At 40.0% G+C, this 23543-nt stretch overlaps 1 protein-coding gene across 7 annotated transcripts in view; it reads right to left on the reverse strand.

The window, feature by feature from the left end:
• The window catches only part of IDE (insulin degrading enzyme), a 78891-nt gene that overhangs the window by 10623 nt on the left and 44725 nt on the right, over window positions 1-23543 (reverse strand). For 6 of the 7 annotated variants that reach the window (XM_077350255.1, XM_077350260.1, XM_077350259.1 and 3 more), the window contains exons 12-22: window positions 22022-22124; window positions 20709-20831; window positions 19883-19965; window positions 15476-15620; window positions 13149-13259; window positions 9692-9812; window positions 7134-7225; window positions 5683-5794; window positions 4477-4644; window positions 2953-3225; window positions 2354-2415 (exon numbers count right to left, since the gene is read on the reverse strand). In XM_077350255.1, the coding sequence (XP_077206370.1) occupies window positions 2354-2415; window positions 2953-3225; window positions 4477-4644; window positions 5683-5794; window positions 7134-7225; window positions 9692-9812; window positions 13149-13259; window positions 15476-15620; window positions 19883-19965; window positions 20709-20831; window positions 22022-22124 (1393 nt within the window). Of the gene's footprint in view, window positions 1-2353; window positions 2416-2952; window positions 3226-4476; window positions 4645-5682; window positions 5795-7133; window positions 7226-9691; window positions 9813-13148; window positions 13260-14889; window positions 15035-15475; window positions 15621-19882; window positions 19966-20708; window positions 20832-22021; window positions 22125-23543 lie in introns of all 7 variants that reach the window. The other variant, XM_077350256.1, reaches the window with a different exon arrangement.

The raw sequence follows: 23543 nt of genomic DNA on the forward strand, positions 1-23543 counted from the left end.
ATCAGGTTTCAAGAATCTAAGCTCACTTCGGTGGTCTCCAAGATGATATCAGAAAACAAGAATCTACTAGAAGCTGTCTTTAAGTATATTGCCAATTCTAAGGGGTAAAGAGGAGGAAACAAACTCTGCCATTAAATATAGATTGATTGTACTAATATCTATTGAATCTAAATCTGAGAAATCATCTGACCAATAAGCTTGATGCTGCCAACTCCGTCATTCTGCAGAATTCATGGGGATGGATCTTGTGCAAATGTTTCACTAATGGTGGCACCTTCCTTGGGGAAGTTTGCTGAGCATGTGGGTTGGCACCACCACGAAATGACTGCAATGGGGAGCATGGACAACCACAAAACGGTCTCCATGAGGTGCTGAACTTATCACAATGAGTTGGGAAGTTGCAGGACAAAACATTCTCCCTTGAGAGAGCAGAGGTTTCTGAACAGGTGCTGCTCCTTGACTCGCCTCCTGGATTGTTCCGAAAACCTGCCCCAATGAGGTGGAGGTAAACCTGGGCTGGTTATTTTGTCTGGAGAAAACAAATGGGCACTGGGAAATGCACCAGCAGGAACCATGTTGTGGGTCAATGACCTGGGACATGAGATTCTTCTACTAAGGTCCTGTTGCATCCACGAGAAGAGAGCCAGCTTGGTGTAGTGGTTAGCAGGGCGGACTACTAATCTGGCGAGCCGGATTTAATTCTGCGCTCCCCCACATGCAGCCAGCTGGGTGACCTTGGGCTCGCCACAGCACTGATAAAGCAGTTTTGAGCGAGCTGTAATATCAGGGCTCTCTCAGCCTCACCCACCTTACAGGGTGTCTGTTGTGGGGAGAGGAAAGGGAAGGCGACTGTAAGCCACTTTGAGACTCCTTCAGGTAGAGAAAAGGGGCATATAAGAACCAACCTTCTTCTTCTGCCAGGGAAAAGCACTCCCACTTGGGAAACAGATCCATGGGATACGGCCTCTGGACTAACTTCAAACCCAGAGCTGAGTGCAAGCTAATATTACAGAGCTTCTTATGCAGCTCAAACACCGTGCAGGTGTTACAGCTAACTTAATGACAACAACAGCTGCGGTATCCAGTGATGCCTACAAGGTCACTGTGTGCCTTGCATAATTCAGCAAAGAACAGAGAAAGAGGCTGAGGTTTCCCCCCGCTGCTATTCTGTAAAGCATTCAGAATGTCAATGCTGCAGTTCTAACCCACAATGGACAAGGACAGGATTATATGACTGCTTCCCTAAAGAACTTTCACCATATTTTAATTATGCTGACCGTAGAAACGCAAGCATTAGGACTGTAAAAAAAAAAAAAAAAAAAAAAACACCACCCCACTACCCTAAAATGCCCTCCCCCATCAGCTTTGGACAGTAACACGGGGGCTGTGGCTTTAAGTAGTAACTTGTGGCACAGAGTGGTAAGCAGCAGAAATGCTGTCTGCCCATGAGGCTGGGAGTTCAATCCCAGCAGCCGGCTCAAGGTTGACTCAGCCTTCCATCCTTCTGAGGTCGGTAAAATGAGTACCCAGTTTGCTGGGGGGTAAACGGTAATGATTGGGGAAGGCACTGGCAAGGTCACCCTGTATTGAGTCTGCCATGAAAACGCTAGAAGGCGTCACCCCAAGGGTCAGACATGACTTGGTGCTTGCACAGGGGATACCTTTACCTTTAACTAGAATTTTAATAGTTGTTTTTATGTTTTAACATAAAAGGTATATTTATGAGTTGTTGGAAACCGCCCTGAGGTGACCATTCACGAGGGTGTGATATCAAGCCTCAAAATAAATAAAATCTTGTACTCACTCCACAGCTTGTGTAGATCCACATTTACAATTACCATCAACCCAAAGAGCTGTACTTATTTCTACCCTTGGCCCAAGGGCTGGACCTTAGGAAGCCCTGCAGCCAGTGGCTGTTTCATGGTGCGGCCCATCTGCCCTATAGAACGCCCCACCCGGGAAAGGTCTTGCCTACTTTTCTGAAATATGGCCGGTGAGGAGCAGTGCTTGCAAGAGCCACAGATGGCACATCAAAGAGCCACATGTGACTCCTCAGCCACTGAGTGACCATCTCCACTTTGCAGAAACAAACCCTAGAGCAATCAGGGAACAATACTTTTATTCTGGCCAAAAAGGATTCAGAATAAATGGTGAGAGGGGTCTGGGAATACGCTCCTAGACCCGGTTGTATTGCTGTCACCTAGGAAATTAAGTGACAGCAATACAAGTTTGGTCTATCTGAATTCTATAAAGGTAACACAATCCATCTGTTTCAAACAAACATGATCATGCTCTCTACTCTTGCCTCCCAAATTAACTAAAGAATAAATAAATAGCATCATGATCAACTTACCTTGTAAAAGTGCATGATATCATCCTTAGTGAGAGTTTTAAGATACGCCACTTCAATGTTATCTGGATAGCAATGTGTATAATGAAAATCAGCAAACAATACATATTTTAAACTTCAACACCAATATGGTAGCTAAGACATGAGAGCATTTCTCTGAGCCTGTAGATAACAGACCTAATCCGTAATTAAGATGAAGGTTAAAAAATCTGGAAGTGTTACACTTGTAACAACTTTCCTTTTTTCCTTAGTGAGACGGAAAGAGGTAAGGAATTTATTACAGCCTTTGAGATTCCCTAAATGCACAACTTTTTAGTTCACAGACATCTAGTGTTACATTACAGCTTCAAATCACTGTTTAACAGATTATAAAAATCCATGCTGGGCATATTTCAGCCACAGAGAGAAATCCTGAATTGGTCAAAAAACAAACAAACAAAACAGCTATGCAATATATCCCAATGCTGCATTTGTTATCAGTTAGTCTTATGAGTACAATATAGAATCAAATCCATCAAATCAAACGTCAGGACTGGACTTTTAAGGCTTTTATCCACAAGTATTTATATTTTCAGCTTTGGAAGGGTTCCTGTTTTTCTTACCTCTGTCAAAGTTATATTGTTGGGAAATTATTTCTCCCCAGTATTTTGCACACTCAGCAGATAGCATCTTTGGTTTGTCAAGGCGGCTAATCGCTAACGCCTGGATGTGCTTCTGGAAGGCTTCCTCTGACATTTCCTCAATGCATTTTTCCATCGTTTTTAAAAAAGCCTCAACTCTGCTCTCCAAGTAGTGTGGAGGTTTTTCTGACTGGATGATAAATCGCAGTCCTTGGATACCATTAGCCCTGCGTGGACCACTGAACACAATGTAACCTTCAGAGAAAGGAATAAAAAAAGCCCAAATAAATCCAACTGACGAGAGACTGCAATTTCACACCAATTTCTCCCCAAGAGAAGAGAGGTTTGTATTTCTTTTGTTGAATTCTTGCTTTTCACATTAAGTTAATAACACGATCACTAGTCCCTTAGCGAGCAAACAGAGGTCATAACCACCCTAACTTTCAGACCACTGGAGAGATTTTACATGATGACTTTTGGACTATGGTGAAAACCTATGTAATTGCATTAATAATTTTGCTGCAAACAGTAAATTGTAGCCACCGTGGTTAGATTTATGTGGCTCATCCAAAGCACAATGTCAGTAGCATAGCATACAGTAGATTCCTTCAAGTAACCTTATCCAATATATTTCTACCACACAATGGCTAAAAAAACCAACAAGCAATGGCAAAGACTGTTTGAACCCTTCTCCCCTGTTAGCACTGTAGAACAAACTAGTGCAACTATTTATTATTTATTTATTTCTAAACTTTGATTACACCAAGACACCACCTCTGCTGAGGGATACAAATTTAATCTTGTTTTATTATTATTATTATTATTATTATTATTATTATTATTATTAGATTTATAGCCCGCCACTCCCTTGCGGCTCATGGCGTACATACATTTAGGTGTACATCGATGACTTATGGTATCATCATCATCATCATCATCATCATCATCATCATCATCTCTATTCCATACCTCCCCATTTAGGCTTGGGGCAGTTCATAACCATAAAACCCATCCAATAAAATCATCATCATCATCATCATCATCATCAATAATAATAATAATAATAATAATAATAATAATAATAATAATAATAATAAATTACAATAAAATACAATTTTAAGCCTCATCTCCAAACCACCCCACCCCCTTTATGCCAGCTACCGCAGACTAGAGATAATATCAAATCGGGGGAGCCAGCAAAGAGGGAGGCCCATAAATGTTCGGATCTCACCAGGCAACCCATTCCACTGAAAAGGCCCTGACTCTTGGCAAGACCAGGGGCTCGGGATCACCAGAAAATTGGTGTTTACAGAGTGTACAGGACATACTGTAAGAGGTAGTCGTTCAGATACATTTACAGTAAAACAAGAGTCGCCTGAAACTCAACCTCTCCAAGATGGAGGTCATGTGGCTGAGCATGAATGGGATGCTCAGTAAAAATTAGAAATGCGAAGCATGCTTATCCCACTGTGTGTGTGGGGGAATGGGAATCAAATGAAAGCTCACCTAGCTGCTCTTTAGTGCGCAGTGTGTTGAAGCAAGGCTCTGAGATAATTTGACAGAAGAGCTCCAGAAACATGTTCTCTGAGGTGCTTTGCATATCTGTTTGATAATATATTTCTATACCACAATTATTATGAACTTCGTTCCTCTGTTGATAGACAAACCAACCCCCTGCAAAACAAAGACAAGCAAAATGTGATTTAGTAACCCGGAAAACCGACAAGTCTTCTATCGCAAACAGGATTTGAACTAAAGGAGGGGGTCTACATTGTCTGCTCAATGCCTTTCTGGTATAAAAAAGCCAGTGGGCGGGGGGGGGAGGGAAGGTACTGCACAAGATACAGGCTAAATCTAGGGCTAAATCCCCATTCCAACCTTGAGCTAGTCACACACTCTCAGACTCTCCTTACTTCATAGGACTGGGATGAGCATGAAACAGAAGAATCACACTGAACGATATTTGGAGTACAAGGGGCATTTAAAAAATTGCAATCGAACAGATCCCATGAACTAGGATGATACAAGGAGCATGGCTTGCTTTTCCCAAGAGTTTCTAGTTATGTCAACTCAGGGCCACAAACATCTCCAACAACAGATTTAAAAATTAAAAGCCAGTTGTCAGTGCTACATTTCTCAAGCTGCACTTCTATATATTACTATCACAGTTACTGTTTTGCATTGCAGAACTCTTTTGAGTGTTTCAAACGAAATCTGGACATGAACTTTAAAACCAAATACTGGAAATTACAAAGCTCCATTTGCATAGCTACTCTGCACTGTATTTAATGAGGCATGGTCTTTTCTTCCAAGATTGCACACAGGGAGAATCACATCACAGATGTAGAGAGAAAATTCCTCTTGCAAGGGAAAAAAAAATCCACTTCACCATTTTACTTTGCTAGATCCATTATACCAAATAGAAATCAAACCAGTGCATGTAAGAATAAACTAGAGATAATGGAACAAACTGTGGATTTTAAACTGAGTTTAAACTAAATCTAAAGTCTAGCTGTTGACTTTAAACTAATGGTGCTTATGTATTTCATTGTGTTGTTTACATTGCAGGCCGCTTTCCTGTAAGGTAGAAAGGTAGTTAATAGGTGCTTCAAATGATGTAGACAACTTAAACAATAACCCCTTTCTGAGTTCAACTCTTGTGCACCATGGATCTCAGCTTGAAGTGAGATGTTTTACAGAAAGTCAACTTACGGTCAGGCAGCTGCACTTCTCTGTATCTCACTAGCTGGCTGGGAAGCAGGGGCTTTGTATGAGCATGCTCAATGAAAGTGTCTTCTACCATCTGCATAATTCCTAATGCAGCCTGAGAGAGAAGAAAATCCATTACAGATGCATCACAATAGCTCTCCACTTGGTAGTGCACAAAAAGGTAATAGGTATTAAGGAAATGGCAAATAAGAAATGAAAAGGGGGATGATTAATTGCAGCCAATTAATTGCAGGCATTAACAACAGGGAAGCTGAGAAATATTTCATGCTTTATAGAATAAAAATAACAACTTGAAGACAGAATCCGCTGGTGGTTTCTACATTATATTTAATATACTAGCCAACCAAATGGAGTTTTAAAACGTGTATCGCATGTACACCCAACAACTTTGTCCAGGTTTATAAGTTATGACTTCTGTGGATTTATAATAGATGCAAGCCTAATGTTATCATCATTCTTACAGATTTGTTTTACTTATAACTATTTTTCCTATCCAAATTTATTCTACCTATATGCTTACAGAATCTGTCGACTTCTACTTATATGTGGAGCGTCTCCGTACCCCCTCCCCAAATGTGCTCAGTAAAGATTTCAGCAAATGCATAACCTAATTTCACAGGTTGGGTATGAAAGCAAGCTACTTCTGTCATAGCATCAAGATTACAGTTATCTTTGCTGCATTAAAATAGCCTGGCCGAGTTAATATTCAAATCTCACACAAAGCTGTTGCATGCCTATTACCACCAAATCTTCTTATGCTATAAAAAGAAAGTCAAAGTCTATTATTCCCAGCTCATACACTGCCATTTTAATTTTGGACACGTACTTCACTGCCAGCTATTCTCAGTTCTTGCTCTGTTCAAGTCATATACCATTAGCTTGTGAACATAAACGAGGGCTCCAGCACACAGTTATTTTTACAGACTTGTTTTGCCAATGGAACCCTGTACATAAAATATCATGCGGCATAAAACTGCCTCCATGGGAATTATCACAAGCCAAGTAATTCTAGGGCATGAAAAATAAGGATATTTAAAATGAAATGCAGAAATGGCTGAGTGTTCATTTTGCCCAGGCATACATATGTATGTATATATGGGTAAAGGTGTATGCATGTATGTATATGTGTGTGTGTGTGTGTGTGTGTGTATAGACGTATAGATAGATGCATCTTCTGCTGATTTTACTTCAGATCAGATACGATCTCCAGCACATACCCCTGATTATATAGTGCATATATTCTAAGATAAGAGATATTAATAGACCAAATACAAAATGTTCTTTTGAAAATTCACTGATAGTCAAGCTAATCAAAAACTACCTGGATTTTTAAAGATAAAATCCTTATTGTAAAAGAGAGAGCTGTGTGCCCTTGATTTTAAATACAGTTATCAATATAAATCTGCCTCAGCTGAAAAATATATCAAACCAACCTGTTTTGTTATATTGCCATGGAGAAGTGCTTCAATGTGTAACCGTGACAACAGCTGGGATATAAAGGCCTTGAGGCGGGGAAGAGTGACATCTACAATAGATATTTAGACATTTAAAAATCAATTGCATGACTTTTTTTTTCTCTCAAGAAAAAAAACGGCAATTATCCTAAGAATATAACACATTTCTTGAAAGAAAATTATGATCATCAACAAAAATCAGCAGGGCTCTTTTTCCCCTTCAGAAATATTCATGTTTGGGAAAGTTTCCAGGTCTAAATTGCTGTGCTCATTGCACATTTTGCCTTGCTTGGAATTCACATGTCATTTGACCCAGATTCCAATTTGGGGAGCAGGGGGGGGAACCCTACTCTGTGTTGCAATAAGGCGAAGCACAAAACATACCTTCAAAAACTGCAACACTCATTCAGGTGCTGACTGGAACGGTAAAGCTTCAGGTTTTAAATGCACTAAGAATAAATGGCTTATAGTTCTTCTGAAGTTACTTAATCATGCCCTTTTAAAAGAAGGGTGGTAATTCTGAACTCAATTTAACTTTTAATGAAAACATATGAAGATGACTTATTTGGGCCGCATTGGTTTCAGTGAGATATGAATTCAAATGTAATATACAAATAAGCCTCCCTGTTCTGGCGTGGATAGTCACACGTAAATACCCATTCTAAATGCATCTAAAATGGATCAGGGGAACCAAAGGGAACTACAGACGTGGAGGTGGATCCCAAATGCTGTTGCTAGAACTCTGCAAATCAAACTCCTTGCCGCCCACCAAGTAACTCAAAATGTTGCTCCTGGGGGAATCCTGAGAAACTACATGGGTGGCTAACTGGAGATGCTGTGGGAGGAGGAGGGAATCTGTGAAAGGTTTCCTCTCTTTTTCTGTTGGCTGAAGGGTTCTCTGCCCGTGGAAAATGAACTCTGCTCACAATCCAAATTTCTTGTGTCCAGCCCCAAATGAGGAGAGAGGCTTATTGAGGGCGGGATTTATTTATCCTACAGCTTGCCAGGCAAGGGATGTTCAGAGGCGGTATGCCATTTCCTGTCTCCGTATCATGACCTCTAGGTCCTCGGAGAAACTACCACCCAAGTCCAAATACCAGCCAGGGTCAGCCCTGCTTAGATTCTGAGATCGGGTTTGCCTGGGCTATCTGGATGGGAGAGCACAGTAGGTAGAAACAAGGATGAAGCAAGAATACGTGAAAGGAAAGGGATTGGCCAATGCAGGAAATAGCTTCTTACTCTCTTACTTGTCAAGCATGCCCATCAGGAGCAGAAGGGGCAACTCACAATGGGTGGAGTGAAAGTCAAGGTGAAGAGCCCTTTTTCACTGAAAATCCTTTTCATAGAATCACAGAGTTGGAAGGGACCTCCTGGGTCATCTAGTCCAACCCCCTGCATTATGCAGGACACAACCCTCTCGCTCATCCACTGTAACCTGCCACCCCCTTAAGCTTTCACAGAATCAGCCTCTCCGTCAGATGGCTATCTAGCCTCTGTTTAAAAATTTCCAAAGATGGAGAACCCACCACCTCCCAAGGAAGCCTGTTCCACTGAGAGACCGCTCTAACTGTCAGGAACTTCTTCAGGATGTTTAGATGGAATTTCTTTTGAATTAATTTCATCCCATTCATTCTGGTCCGTCCCTTCAGGGCAAGAGAGAACAACTCTGCTCCATCCTCTATATGGCAGCCTTTTAAATACTTTCCTTTTTACCTTTCTCCCTTCTCTACCCAGCCACCCCTACAATTTTTAATATGTCATCATTTTTAAATGTAACGTACAACATTACACAATTAAACAAAATTGCATCCCCCCCCATCTGAATTAACATATTTGCTTCATAAGGTTGCCTGATGTTTCTGGCTTAAGGAGTTGGAGAAATCACCAAACTTGTTAAAATTTAGTTTTCACAGAAGCTTTGCTGCACTGAGGCAATTTTATTCATTTATCTAAATCAGGGATAGTCAAACTGCGGCCCTCCAGATGTCCATGGACTACAATTCCCATGAAAAGCTGGCAGGGGCTCATGGGAATTGTAGTCCATGGACATCTGGAGGGCCGCAGTTTGACCACCCCTGATCTAAATGCAGCTATCTTATTCATTTATCTATATGCTACCATACAAAACCACAGCATCTTCCACATGAATTTTCAGTTGTGTCTATAAATCTAGAAACTCATGCAGTATGCTGGTTCTACATTCATTGACTGCCAAGAGGCAGTTCAGGCTTGACCCCAACAGCAATAAAAGAAAAATCCAATATGGCGATGATTCTGCTGTGTCAGGGAGCCTGAGGAAGAGGAGAGGTGATGAGGGAAAAGTACAACATGTGCCCCTCCCATTGGAAAAGGCCAGCATGCACCCTTCCATTCTGGGATCACTTAACTGCTGTAGATTAGAGATATAACAAACAGATTAAAGACATTAATGAAAGGATGCCTAGTCCTATACAAGGAGCCGTGACTCTGAATGACATGTCAGAAGAACATAAAATATTGCACTGGATTGAGGAAAGTGTTAGCCGGTAAACACTTACCATCTAAAGCTTCTTTTAATTCATCTTTGGTCCAGGCTACTTCTGTCATTAATAGTCGGAGGTAATACATGGCATGCTGGTGTGGCTGTTCAGCTCGAAAGTTGTTAAGTGATCGCATGTACTGTCAAGATTCAAACAAATCAGAGAACTCAGTGTTATGGTGAAACTTACAAACTTGGTAAACAGAAGACCACCAGAAGAATTCAGTGATAGATGGGATGAATATATGAATTGTCTGTAATTGTCTTTTCTATGTAACTCTGTGATATAGCCATTTGATGGAGAGGTTGATTCTGTGAAGGTTCAAGGGGGTGGTAGGTTACAGTGAAGAGTTGTGAGTGTCCTGCATTGTGTGGGCGGTTGGACTAAATGAGAGCCAGCTTGGCACAGAGGTTAGGAGTGCAGACTTCTAATCTAGCAAACTGGATTTGATTCCGCGCTCCCCTACATGCAGCCAGGTAGGTGACCTTAGGCTTGCCACAGCACTGATAAAGCTATTCTGACTGAGCAGGAATATCAGGGCTCTCTCAGCCTCACTGATAAAGCTATTCTGACTGAGCAGGAATATCAGGGCTCTCTCAGCCTCACCTACATCACAGGGTGTCTGTTGTGGGGAGAGGAAAGGGAAGGCAAATGTACGTCACTTTGAGAAAAGCAGCAACTTTTCTTCTTTTAGATGACCCAGGAGGTCCCTTCTAACTCTGTTACTCTGATATCTTTAAAATAAACTATAATTGTTATTTTTAAAAAGATTCAAACAAATAATGCTGTAACCGTTATGTGAAACTGTTGCTGTTTAATTAGTTATCTTCAATTTCAGTATTTAAATAATAATAATTCTTTTTAAATAATAATAATTCTTTTTAAAACGTCTATATTTTTCTTAGTTTGGCCAATAGTGTATCTCAGCACTGAATTATTTGGTTAAAATGCATTCAAAGTCTCCAGGTTATAAGTGTACAAATAGCAGTGCTTAAATCTGAAATGTGACAGAGCAATTACATTTCTATGCTGACTCTGCCATTTAGTATTAGGAAACTTGCAACAAACACAATGCAAAAATCATAACGAAATCAGTTTGTTCATTTAGGTATAAAATGAAGCTCACAACCTTGCCCTGTACTGTATCATTGGTTTTAAGCTGTTGTGCATCACCCTGAGACGGCTGTGCTGAGAGGGAGAGTTCTATAAATCTAATAAATCAAACCAAATCAAATACAAACTAAGATCAGCAAATAAATTTAACAGGGTCATTATAATTAAGCCTTGTTTTACTTAACCAACAGGTAATTCATTTCAAGTTGTTCCTCTTGGCAGTATGTGGCAATCACGAAATCTATATTGGCATAAATCAGAGTTCCCCAACATGGTGCTGACGGTGCTCGCCAAGACTCTGGGAAGGGGGGCAGGACCACCATAAGGTGTTGCAGGTTTTCCATGGCTGCTACTTCAACCACAGACAGTGGAGGATCAGGACTGGTCAGCACCTGTGCTTCCCTTAGGCAGTGGCCGTTCCATTTTCCCTCCAGATTTTCCTTCCTTTTACTCCCCTTTCTCTTTCTCCCCTACCCCAGATTTTCCTTTGTTCCTTTTTATTCTCCATTCTCTTTCTCTGTCTCCTCTCAGGCTTTCATTAATTTCTTTTACATTCTCCTTCTGCAATTCTTTTGCAAAGCAAAGAGGGAGGGATTGTGTTTCGCTCTGCCTTCTGTGACTGCTATTTTGAAAGTGGGTCCAAAAAAGTTGGGGGCTGATGATATAAGCAGAAGATCAGAGAAAATACAACATCTCACAATGAATTTATCAACTGTTTCTGTTGATAGGCTTCTGATGCCCAAACACAAAACCATCCTGTGCCTCACAGAGAGCCTTACTACATGACTTGCCTTGCTCACAAAGCAAATTTGGGCTGCACAGAGATTGTTTTCCTTGGAACAGTGGACCAACAATGCTCCTAATTTTTCAATAACGATTAAGTAGCCAATGCATATTCCACCGTCATCAACATCCATCATCTTCCCTCTCTCAGCCCAGGTCTGGATAGCCTGGACAAGCCTGATCCCATCAGTTCTCAGAAGCAAAGCAAGGTCGAACCTGGCTAGTATTCAGATGGGAGACCTCCAAGGATCTGGATGAAGTTCCTCTAAGGAACACTAGGGGGCATGGCGCATACCCAGGAAATGGCAAACCACCTCCAAGCCTTGGATCTGCTGGCTGCACTCCACAGGCCATAGGATAAATCAAATCTTTCCTCTCAAGCAGGAGCTGAAATCTGTGTTTGAAGTTGGTGAAGAAATTCTAGCTTAAAGGAAACCTGGGTTAACATTAACCATGATTAGGACTGGTGCTGACTGAACAATTGTGCTTCCAGAGAAACGCTGTATTACGGAGAGAGGCAGAGCATGATACTGTAAGCCTGCTCCTAATCTCTGGCCAGGTATTAGGGAACACTAAACTAAATTGATTGTTCTAGAGAGACATCAGATTGAGATTCCCCCCTCCTTTTTGAGACTGATTTTCAAAACAAGCAAAAAGTAACAATTCTCAACTGTTTTTTAAATATTCTATATATAAATTTACATGTCTCACGTAGACAGACCATTTTAGTGTAAGCCAGTGGTGTATGTCAAGGGAAGAGACAGTAGCTGAGTTAGGCAGAACAAACTGCATACAGTGTGTGTTTGTGTGTACTGATGATGTAGACTAAGGGGCTAAAATAAAACTACTTTAGAAATGTTAGCATGAAAGATGAGTATTTTTGCTTTCTATAACACACTCAGGAATGTGATTGCAACAGATGAAAATAAGCTTGTGCAGCATCTGGTCCCAAAAGATACTTTATGAGCTAGGGGATGGGGTGGGGGGCACAAGAGTACTGGTGGGTGAATTTACACTCCAACTTTCAGTCTCAGAACTACCACACTCCATCCTAATCCTCACATTGAACCACTGCTGTTCTACAAGAGATGACACATCTGTAGGGTCCTGCTAGCTTATCATCTTCCCCTCCCACCACCCAGCCATGACTTCAACCCATTCCAACTCAACTACACCCTTGTCTTTTGGGATGCAGCAAAAGAGCTGCCATGATGAGCTTCTACCCTACTGCTACTGCTTACCCAAATCTAACAATTTTGTATCCAATTTAACCTAGAGGTGGCCAAACTGTGGCTCTCCAGATGTCCATGAATTACAGTTCCAATGATCCCCTGGCCACCCATGAGTCCTAAATAAACAAACAGCCAAGATCCATTTCAATATAAAATTGGGCCTTGTCATCTACAGTCTTGAATACATTTTAAACAACCTTTTCATTGTATGTTTGATATGTTGCATTCCTAACTTCCCAAGGAATTGGATTGTTGCATGGTACAGTGTCTTTCCCACTTTGAAAAGTTGAGATGACTACCGTTCTGATTTGCAGATATCAGCGTCACTTCAATCCCAGATGCCTTACCTCTTCCTTGATAATTTCAAATCTTTTCTCATCAATCTCAAAGGTGGCCATTTTCTCAATAATCTTCTTAAGCAAGATATGCTGCTTGTCATTGTAACCTTTTACAGAAAGCTATATAGAAAAGATACATAAGCTGTTTTTAAACTTTGCATACACAGATGTTTTAAACTTATATAGTAGCTTCCACACTAATATAGTGAAATCTAAACACACACTAGCATGCCTCATGCCAATCTTAAATCCCATAATGTAATTTAGCAGTACTGCTTATAGCAGTATGGCTTAAAGACTGCTAGATTTGCACATTGTGGAATTGAGTTCTTTAGTTAAATTCAAGATTTGCCATATGAGCAGCCCAAAGGAATTTCTTAACACTGGGGAACAGTCTCCCTTTCGATAGAAATCCAGACACAGAGAAAGAGAAATAGGGATGTGTGGAAGCATATAAATATAGGATTGAAATGTTTATTAGGGCAAGGAGTAAGACAACCATGGGGAAAACAGATCGTTTTTTTCCAGACTGCAAAGCCAAAGAGAGAAGAGTAATGTTAGGTAACAGAAAGAAACTGCAGAATCTTATTACAGTTTTCTGGGCTTCACGCAGTGCAATGATCTGGAGAGGGGAAGTAATTGTTTTTGTTTTAAGGCAAAAAAAAAGAAGAAGAAGAAGAAGATTTTGAAGAACCAAAACAATTAGAGCAGATGTGGCAGATAAGGTTTGTTTACAGCAAAAAAAAAGTAGAAGAGGCCACCATATTCTTGCTCAGAAAGGCAGGGAATATCAAATCATAAGACTGTTGCAAAATTGGGCAGATCATATATGCCCTAACTATTTCATTCCACTAATGCTTTAGATATGCTTCCTCCTATATTATCATGACATCTAGTTATTCATCGTACTTATATTATTCATGTACATATATAAGAATGTCACTTACGCCATGATGTTCTATGACGTGGACAATATTTTACTAACTAGTATAAAGTCTATTTAACAGCATGAAGCTGAAATAATTGGAAAAACTAACAAATCATGTTTCCACAGTAACTTTAATTGTTGATGTAGGCAAACAAAACAGAAATATTCATGCTTCAACATTCGAGAGAGCAGAAAAGATTTTGGCCTAGGTGTTTAAAGAAGCAAACACAATTTTAATATTAAAACTATTAAGCACAAGTCATCCTGTATCGCTCATACCATTGCTGAAGACACACACTACTTAAACAGAACTCTATCAAATATTTTCTACAGAAGAAAGAAGAATCATATACAAGAGGACAGGATGTATATATTTCTTTTTCGACATGCCACATTTTCATAGTCATTAATGGAAAGAAGCATTCAGTTAATTTTTTATCTGATGATGTAGACCTACAAAAACTTCACACCTCAACCAAGTGCTAGATTAAGGTGTCAGTGGATTATGCCGGTTTTAGTACACTGAAGGAATCTAAATGACTTTTTAAAGTAAATTTGGTTTCCTTTTCAAGATTATTTAGCAGATGAATGAGAAATGCAGATTAGAAATGCACAGTCACAAAAACATGCCAATTATAACCAAACCATCTTCTACTAATGGTTATAAAACAGCATGTTCTCCCCCCTCCTTCTGATGTGAATGCAAAAAAGCACAAAGGCAGTAACCATTCTGCCTAGAATGGAAAAAGGCACAATTTCCCAAGCTGTAGCTAACTTTCAAGTCATCTCACTTCTTCCTGCATTTTTCCCCATCTTACTTACAAGAATTGCATTCATTGCTGATGCAGTGGCATAGACCAAACCTGAGAGGCGTGCTGCATATGTATACTCTTTTAAATCATCCTTCAACAACCTGATTAACAGGTATGTCATGTTGCAATGGAGAGGGTCAGCATAAAGGTAGCGACTAACAAAAAGGGAAAAAAAGGAGGCTTTGGTAGTTCAAGCATGGTTACTGATGAAGAAACATGACTGAAGAGTATTTACATATATTTATATGCAGCCTCATTCTTGGGAATGAAACACTGAAAGCATTTTTTTCTGCATTAGAAAGTCATCTGACAAGACAGAAGAAAATCTTTATTCCAATCAAGGTTGTTTTTTGGTTTTTTTGGTGTTTTAGGGGGGTTTTGATAAGAAAATCTTCACAACTAATTTGATGGATGTAAAATGAAGAGCAAAATTTGCTGAATGTGAGTGGAAATGCTGAAGACAGGGGGGAAAGATTTAATTTGAAATTCAAATTATGAGAATGTAAATTAGAAGTCAAGATTTTTGAAAGGAACCAAACAATAATTTAGACCTTCAGTGGGGAAAAGCCATAAAAAAAATGCTTCCATCAACTTACATACATCCCATAGATGGTATTTTGGAGATCATAGTTCAAGTCAGCTAGCTCGGCTGCATATGCATACTCGTTGAGGGAGTCTTTGAGTAGCTCAAGATACAAATAGGCCATGTTACAATGCAAAGGATCCACGTAAGCAAAAGGGCTGGAAGAAAACGTTGAAAGTAAAAACTCCGATGCAATTCCTTTCCATTTGTTAGGCCCTCTAATGTTCGCTCTCAAGATTACAATTAAATATGCAATTTTGATTATTCCTATTTGAAATACATTAAGATTGTGAACAACACACGTGTGCACACACACACTTGTACAAAGCTGAAGGGGAAAAAAGTTAAATTAAGTAACTCCAGACAAAGACAAATATTATGCTGATTAGGCCTATAGCATAGATTTTTTGATCCACTCTATTCTGAATTTGGTGAGGATAATACTTAAGAATAATTACAAAATATACTGTTAAAAATAGGTCTGAAAAGTCAGGGCAGACAACACTGTAATTCCCTAAACAAGGACATCCTTACAGCTTGGAGCGCTTAGAGCCCGTACTACACAGGGAAATACAGATCTCTTCAGGGACCTATAGCACCTTCAGGAAGTTCTGATTGATTCACCAGCTGTGGTGCTTTCTTGCACAATTTGGTCAGATTTTGTCATTCATTGATGACAACTTAGTTAGACTACTGTAAAGATCTGCCTGAGGAGCTGCCTGTCTAATTTAGAACTTCAGTAGGCATAATACATAGGAGCAATCTTGCTGACTGGTACAAGTAACAAGGATCATATCTTGCCCATTTTAAGATGCTGCACAGGCTACTGATCAACTTCTGGACCTAACTCAAATGACTGATTATTACCGTTAAAGCCCAGGGCCACGTTACTTAAGTACTAGCTTCTGCTACATATGCTCAACTCCCACTATCAGCTTCACAGCCTTGCTCAGAGGGCCCCTTTCGAAATGAGATGGGTGACCACATGGACATAGCCTTTTGAGTTATGTGATGCATCTCTCTGGAGAGATTTCCTTGGCATTACATTTTTTGAGTTTCCAGCACCAAGTAAGAATATATTTATTTCCACTAAATTTGCTTTGTTTTATTGGCACCTAAGCTTTGTTACCTTTGTTAAGATTCCATGCTGTTTTACTTCACTGATTTTACTGACCCTCACAAGGATTTAAGGTTGTTTGTTGTTGATTTACATTGCTTTCAGTTCTATTCCAAGCCATAAATTTTGTTGGGTGATATTTTACTATCCCCAAGGCACTCTGAAATTTGACGAGAGGTAGTGAATATACTTCTCATATGAACTCTGTAATTTTTTCACACTTACTGGCTATTGTACTGCTGAGCTGTGAAAGCTCAATTTGAAAAGTGTGGATATAAATATTTTAAATACATTAATCTCAGTAAATATGAAAAAATAAAAATGAGTTAAAATCACTATGTTCTGGGATTTATAAAAGTTTGCTAAAACCTAATCCAAACAAGATGAACTCTCATTCACTCTTTCTCATCAAGATGAAACTTCATTAAACACAGCTGCTGGTTTCACAAAGTCAGAAAACCATGCAGCTGTTGGTTTTATTTTGTTACCAAGCAGTTATTTATTTTCTAAACTCAAGCGCCCAAAAATATCAATCCAAGTTTCATACTTCACAATATTAGCTGTGGTACATTATAGAATATCTCAAAGAAGTACATTGTTTTTTTAAAAAAGTAGACAACTCAAAGACTCAAGTCATGTTTCAACAATACCACTTAATATCAGCACAATCAAGAATGGCAAATCAGGTTAGGATTAGAATAGAAACAATGTGTGGACATCATTGGTCTGATATCTATTAAAGGAATATGCAATTATTCATAATATTATTGATGGAAATACTAGTTTTTCCTCAAATCCATCTGCCATGTGAATAAAAGGTACATTCATGATATTCAAAGAGCATTACTTGGAAGTATGTGTTGGTGAGTGCAAATATTATAAACCTATTTCTGTAGCCTCTTTGGTAATGCTACAAAATAAGGTGCGAACCACTAGCTGTTCACAATATGATTTCCAATTTAACATATTTTTACTGCTAAGTGGTCAATGCTGCAATATCATTTCATTTCGTTCTTCACTGCTTTCATGTGATTAAATCTACAGTGGAAGACATATTTCACCTGCGTATCTCCTGGAGTCTGGAAATGGATCCATTCTCATATGAGCTCATCAGTAGCTAGAATCATAGAAACCAGGTATTTACTTGGGATAAACAAAGGATTGTTCCTGCCAAGGCTCTTCCCTGACCTTGCAGCTCTCTGCTGCTGCTGGTTTATGGAGGCTCATACACTGGCCATGTGTATGTCTCCAAGGGAAAAGAACCGACGGAAATGCAGAGGCCACTGATTCTGAATGGCCCAAATATGCCGCTTATTGAAATCAAGCCCCTTCTTCATTAACAGAATCAATACGGGGAGGACAAAATAAGGAGATACCAACAGGAGTTATTGGGGGAGCAGAAAGGCACTCCCAGCAACACCTGCTTCCAGGGACCACAGCAGCCACAGCTAACTTAGATCCATTTATCTATTTATCTGTGCCTCAGTGTACCAGGCCAGCTGGCATACCCTGAAGTCTCTACAACTTTGTCCACTTTTATCCAGTATTGCTTTGCAAGCTCAAGAGGGGAACCAAGGTAAACTGAAAGGAATAAACAGGCACTGGAAAAGGAAGAGAATTGAGACCTGGCTTTCTAAAATGTTTTCCGCTACAAAATATGTCAAATCAGTGAGCCATGAAATCATTTGTATTTTTCTTAATATAGGATCGATTATCTGGGAACTTTTAGCTACTAATATTTTCCTATACATCCCTTTAAGAATGAACACATAAAAGTAAGGTATAAAATGACATGAAAGTGTTTCTTGTTCTAATCTTAACACAGCCCGCGGCGCAGCGGACTAAATAAAGCCGTAAAGGCTTAGTGGGAGGAGTTAGGGCGGGCTCGGTATGGGATGAGGAAGGGTGCCGATTGGCCCCTTCCTCCGGACAGACCATCGGCCGGACCAATTGGCAGGCGCAAAGCGCCTGCCAATTTGCCCGGCCGATTCCCGTCCTGCCGACAAGGAAGCAACTGTGAGCCGCGCAGAGCACGGCTCGCAGTTGCTCCGTTGCCGGCGGCCTGATGACCAAGGGAGCTCCCGAGAGTCGCGCGTAGCGCGGCTGCTGGGGGGGCCGCCGACCAAAGGAGCAGGAAGGTTGGGCAAATAATAACAACAACATAAAGCAGCCATTTCTTGATGGCATTGTGAATGGGTGCTTCTGAGTTATGAAAATACATAATTTTCAATATATACATTTCTCTGGGAACAGTTTTTGGGCTTTTCCATGACAGATCTGCTGTAGGATTTTAAAAGCTGTCAAAAGAACAGAATTAAAAAGGCTGTACATACAGCTGGTAATGCTGGCTCCACAATATCCTTACAAGGCTTCTGAAAAACTATGCTCTGTATGGAAAAAGTTGGGTTTTGACCAGACAAATAATTATGTTTTCTCCTAGATATGAGAGTCCTGCATTCTACCAACTGGTGAGTTTTCATTGGAAAATTGCATCTTAGAAAGGGATGCATTCACACTCAGTAAATAACTTTGACATTTAAAAAAGGATAATGACTCACTTGCCTATACCAATCTTTACTGAACCAACAATGTGGCACGTTAAGTTTAAGCTACAAGGGCTACATCTGCATTCAAGTAGATTTCTCTAAAGTTAATGCAAGGACTCATCATGATCGGAGTCTGACTGAAGAAACAAAAAGTGAGGGTGAAGAATCCCAGGAAATCTCAGAGAATGTGACAGCCAGAACTGCTCTATATGGTGAAGACTGCGTATGAATAAGTAACACACACATGTGAAGCTGCCTTATACTGAATGGGAGCAGCAGCCCACCAAGTGGAGTGCAGTTTAATCAGACTGGCAGGGATTCTCCAGGGACTCAGACAGAGGTCTTTCATGTCACCTACTGCCAGATTCTTTAACTGGAGATGCCAGGGATTAGCAGACCAAGCAGAAGCTCTGTTACTGAGCCACGGCCCCTCCCCTTGGATCCAATAATGGGCCAGAGGGCATAGAAGGCAGCCTATGCAGACGTATTTCCTCGGCTGACTATTCCCAGTGCTAAAAGGGAAAGGGGTGCACCACTATAAAAGCTGGACTGAGGCAAAGGTGAACAAGGCAAAGGTGAACCATTAGGCTTCTGGGTGAAAATGAAGTGGGAGTGGACAATGTTGACAGCACCTATATTGTCTCTCTTTTATTTATCTATCTATATCTATAGAATCTTGACAAACTGTTTCCTTAAATTAAAAATTGCTTTGCCATGTTCATTATGATACATTTTAGAGGCAAAAATAGTTACATACCTGAAAAACTCAAAGTTGAGACAAGCTTTAGGTAGGAAAAATTTGTCATCTTGTTTGAACCACAGCTTGCTCATAGCAGTGTCCTGCGTTCAAGAAAACACATCTTCTATTACATCACATTACTAAATGCTATCATTTTGTCAATATTATTTGAAAACGTTATGCTTGATCCAGCTTAGCTGGGCAACTCCCACCCCAGCAGAGGAGTCAATGCAAATCTGTTTTCCTATGCTTTCCACTAAGTACATGGCTGCATGTGCAGGGAGTACAACAATTCAGGAAATAGAAAGCCTTCCCATATAACAACCCAGCTCTCCTTCTCACCAAGAATGGGAGCACACACAGAACTCCCGTTTCCTATCTTTCCCCTGATGCAGTCTGCATGCATTCTTATGAACTCATTTTTATAGCAATGAAGACAGGCCTCTGCTGAGCTCTGAGGGGTGTGCCACTGTGCACAAGCATTGCCACGCACTCAACTGGATCATGCTCCAAATACTGCATACTTAGGTGACTGTTATGTAGCACACCATAAATGTTAACCAATTAAAACAACTTTTCTGCAAATAAAAAGGCGGCAATGAGCACAATCACTTTGTGCAATTTGAATACAGGTTAAAAAGTCAGGAGTTAAACATTTAAATGATATTTGGATGTATAATTTCATTCATTTTTGGTTATCTAAAAATGCTGATCAAGCAGTGTTCTAAATCAAAGTTAGCAAAATTTGGTTAGATACCCTTAGTCTTTCAAAAAACACCATGAAATAATAGGAACAAATTAAAGAAATTCTACCCACTATTACTACACAGAAATGTTTACTTACCTTAATAAGAGTAGGGTACTGTGGTGCATCCTTTTCTATGGGTACAATTTCAAAGTTTGTAGGGATAAATTCATTTTTCATTGGGAGCTTGAATTTCCCATTAAGGTCAGCATTTTGCCATTTCTACAAGAACAGTGTAAGCAAGCAGTGAAAGCCTGTGTTATTATCTGGGGGTTGCACTAAAAAGAAATGCTAAGGGCATCTATCTCAACTGTTCAAAAACCAAGTCAGATTTCTCAAATATTCTTGTCTGAACTGTCAGGGCCGTTTCACACCTGGAAGCAGATTCCCGTATCCGTAATCCTAGCTAGACTGAGAACTTCTTGAGGTAATGAGGTATTTGTGCATGGTTTCTCTCTAACCCAGCAGCAGAAGCTGCACACTTGTAATAAAACTGCTGCTTAGGAGAGGGAATGGGACACTGAGCTGCTCCTACTCTTCCTTCCTGGTCAAATAATTAATATGAGTGAAAAAAAAGCCTTCACGTATATAGTCCTAGCTTCTCCACATGCAATCTATTCGATATGAACTTGAAAAGCTGAATAATCAATCAATTTTCAAAACTCAAAATACTTAAAAAATCTGTGCTCAAATCACAGAAAGAATGCTGATGACATTTCTATCGAACATGTCAATTCTTTGCACAGGTTCAGAGGGAAGTTTTCCACTTTGCAAATTAAAATACTCTTGCGTGCTTTGTAGGCCAGTTTAACAGACTTCCATAGAGTCTGTGCAATTGAACTCTACTGACTTCCCCAGGTCAGTGCAACCCCCCACAACATGAAAAGTCAGTACTGAGGATTAGAGGACTCTCATGAGCTTTGTGAAATGAGGTGGGTGGAGTATAATGTGAAGGGGAAATTGGTAAAAATGGCCCAACCTCTTGCATTAGCCCTTACGTAAACAGAGCAAGGTTTTTATATGAAGGAAAGGGAATATTATTTCCACCAATTTCACCTTCTCAGTACAACCTGCCTCTCCCCCACCATTCATAAGGTTTCCCTCCCCCATTCATAAGGTTTCTTCAGAAACAGGAGTACTCGGGGGGGCACAAGGTCAATTGTCAAACATCCCATTTATGGGTCTTTCTTTCATCTCAAACGACTATTTTAAAAGGATATAAGACCTCCTCAACTTTAAAACAGAAGAAACTTGAATAGAGCTTTCCAAACATGTATTAGATATGGTATTAAATATGGTGAGCCCACTTCAATAAAGCTATCCACAGTACCATCAGTACTTTTTCTTTATAACACCGGCTAACTTCCACTAATGCTTTCAAGAATCAGACTCTACCGATTTTCTTAGCATACCTTAATGACTTCATCAGAAATTGCTTCTTGCTTGTATTGGGTACCGTACCACTTTTCTGTTCTATCAGTTTTTCCTTCAAAAGTCTTAGAAACGACTGCAACCCTAAAAATAACCCCCCCCAAAAAATGGTAAGTAACCGTGTTTTCCCCAAAGCTTGTACACATAATTTTATTTGGTCACATTGATTAGGTACATTTTTATCAATGCTGTAATATTTAATATCTTACTATATATCCAGTCACTCCTTTTAATACTCTTGAAACAACCAGCCAACCTACATTTGGCTGTACTAAAAGGATCCAGTAAATGGATCCCAAGACATTACTTAGATGGAGATTCTACTGCAATGCAAAAATATTAATGCACTGTTCTAGCAATAACAGTAAGACACTATCTTGTAATGCACTTCATTAACCTCTCATTCTTGCAAGTGTGGTATTCTAGCTTTCAGCAAATAAATGATTTCTAGCTCTTGTATTAAGGCACTTGGAATTATATATTATGTATATACAGACCCCTCTTAAAAGCAGGTAACCAGTGATTCTATATTTGCAGAAAAAAGGGGGAGGGATATTTGTTGGAGACAGGGTGCTCTTGCTTCTCTGCGACCAACAAGAAACCTCCGCAGTTTAATGCAGCTGGGATGCTTTGTCTGGAATACTAAGAATCAAAAATACCAGAAAGGCCTTCTCAGCTGCTTGCTAGTGTACCTGTCACACTATTCAGCTAGCCGGCATATGTCAACTGAATGCAAAATGCCACACGGAGGACTGCCTGCCTTGCCTGCTTTCTCTCATCATTTCCCTTGGAAACCTCACAACTCAAAATCCTGTTTCAAACCTTCTGCTGTCTTCATTTGGAAGAATGCACTAAACAAAGGATTACGAGCAGTGCAAAAGAGAAAGGTCAGAAATTTTGCAACATTGTTCAGTGCATCTTTTTATTACTTGAGGACAAGAAGATTTTGCTAGTTGGTGACATTTTAAATGGAGAGAACCGTCATAGCTAGATAGTACAGAGAGCACGAACCACGGTTACTTCTTGTCTATTCAATTTATCTAATCAACATGCCCTTCTGGTTTTAAATGATTAAAAACCACCCCACCACCTTCCCCTCAGCAGCAAAGTATAATTTCATGTAAGGTTTGCTGGCTGGGAGAACATTTTGCAGCAGGGTGAGTTTTGAGAGTGTGCATGTTCTCATTCTCTCTTGCCTCCTGCAGAGACAGAAGCACTGGTGGCATGCTTGCGTGAGTGGCCACCACAAAGGTTTGCTTCATTTCCCTCACATGCTGTTGTTCCACCACATACGTCCATGTGACAGAACAGAGAACGTTTGCTATCTTCAGTAGTAGAAGGGGACCAAAAGATGGGATGGCAGTCAACCCCCTTCCTCATTAAATCATCATGTAAGAATAATTTGCTTTATCTACTAGTTTAAGGGAACAACGTAATCCCTAGAGGAGTAAGAGCTCAAGCATACTGAAGGGGAAAGTCTAAATATTGTTTTGACATCCTTTT

Source organism: Paroedura picta, chromosome 8 (genome assembly GCF_049243985.1).
Source record: "Paroedura picta isolate Pp20150507F chromosome 8, Ppicta_v3.0, whole genome shotgun sequence".
In the NCBI taxonomy this organism is placed as follows: Eukaryota; Metazoa; Chordata; class Lepidosauria; order Squamata; family Gekkonidae; genus Paroedura; species Paroedura picta.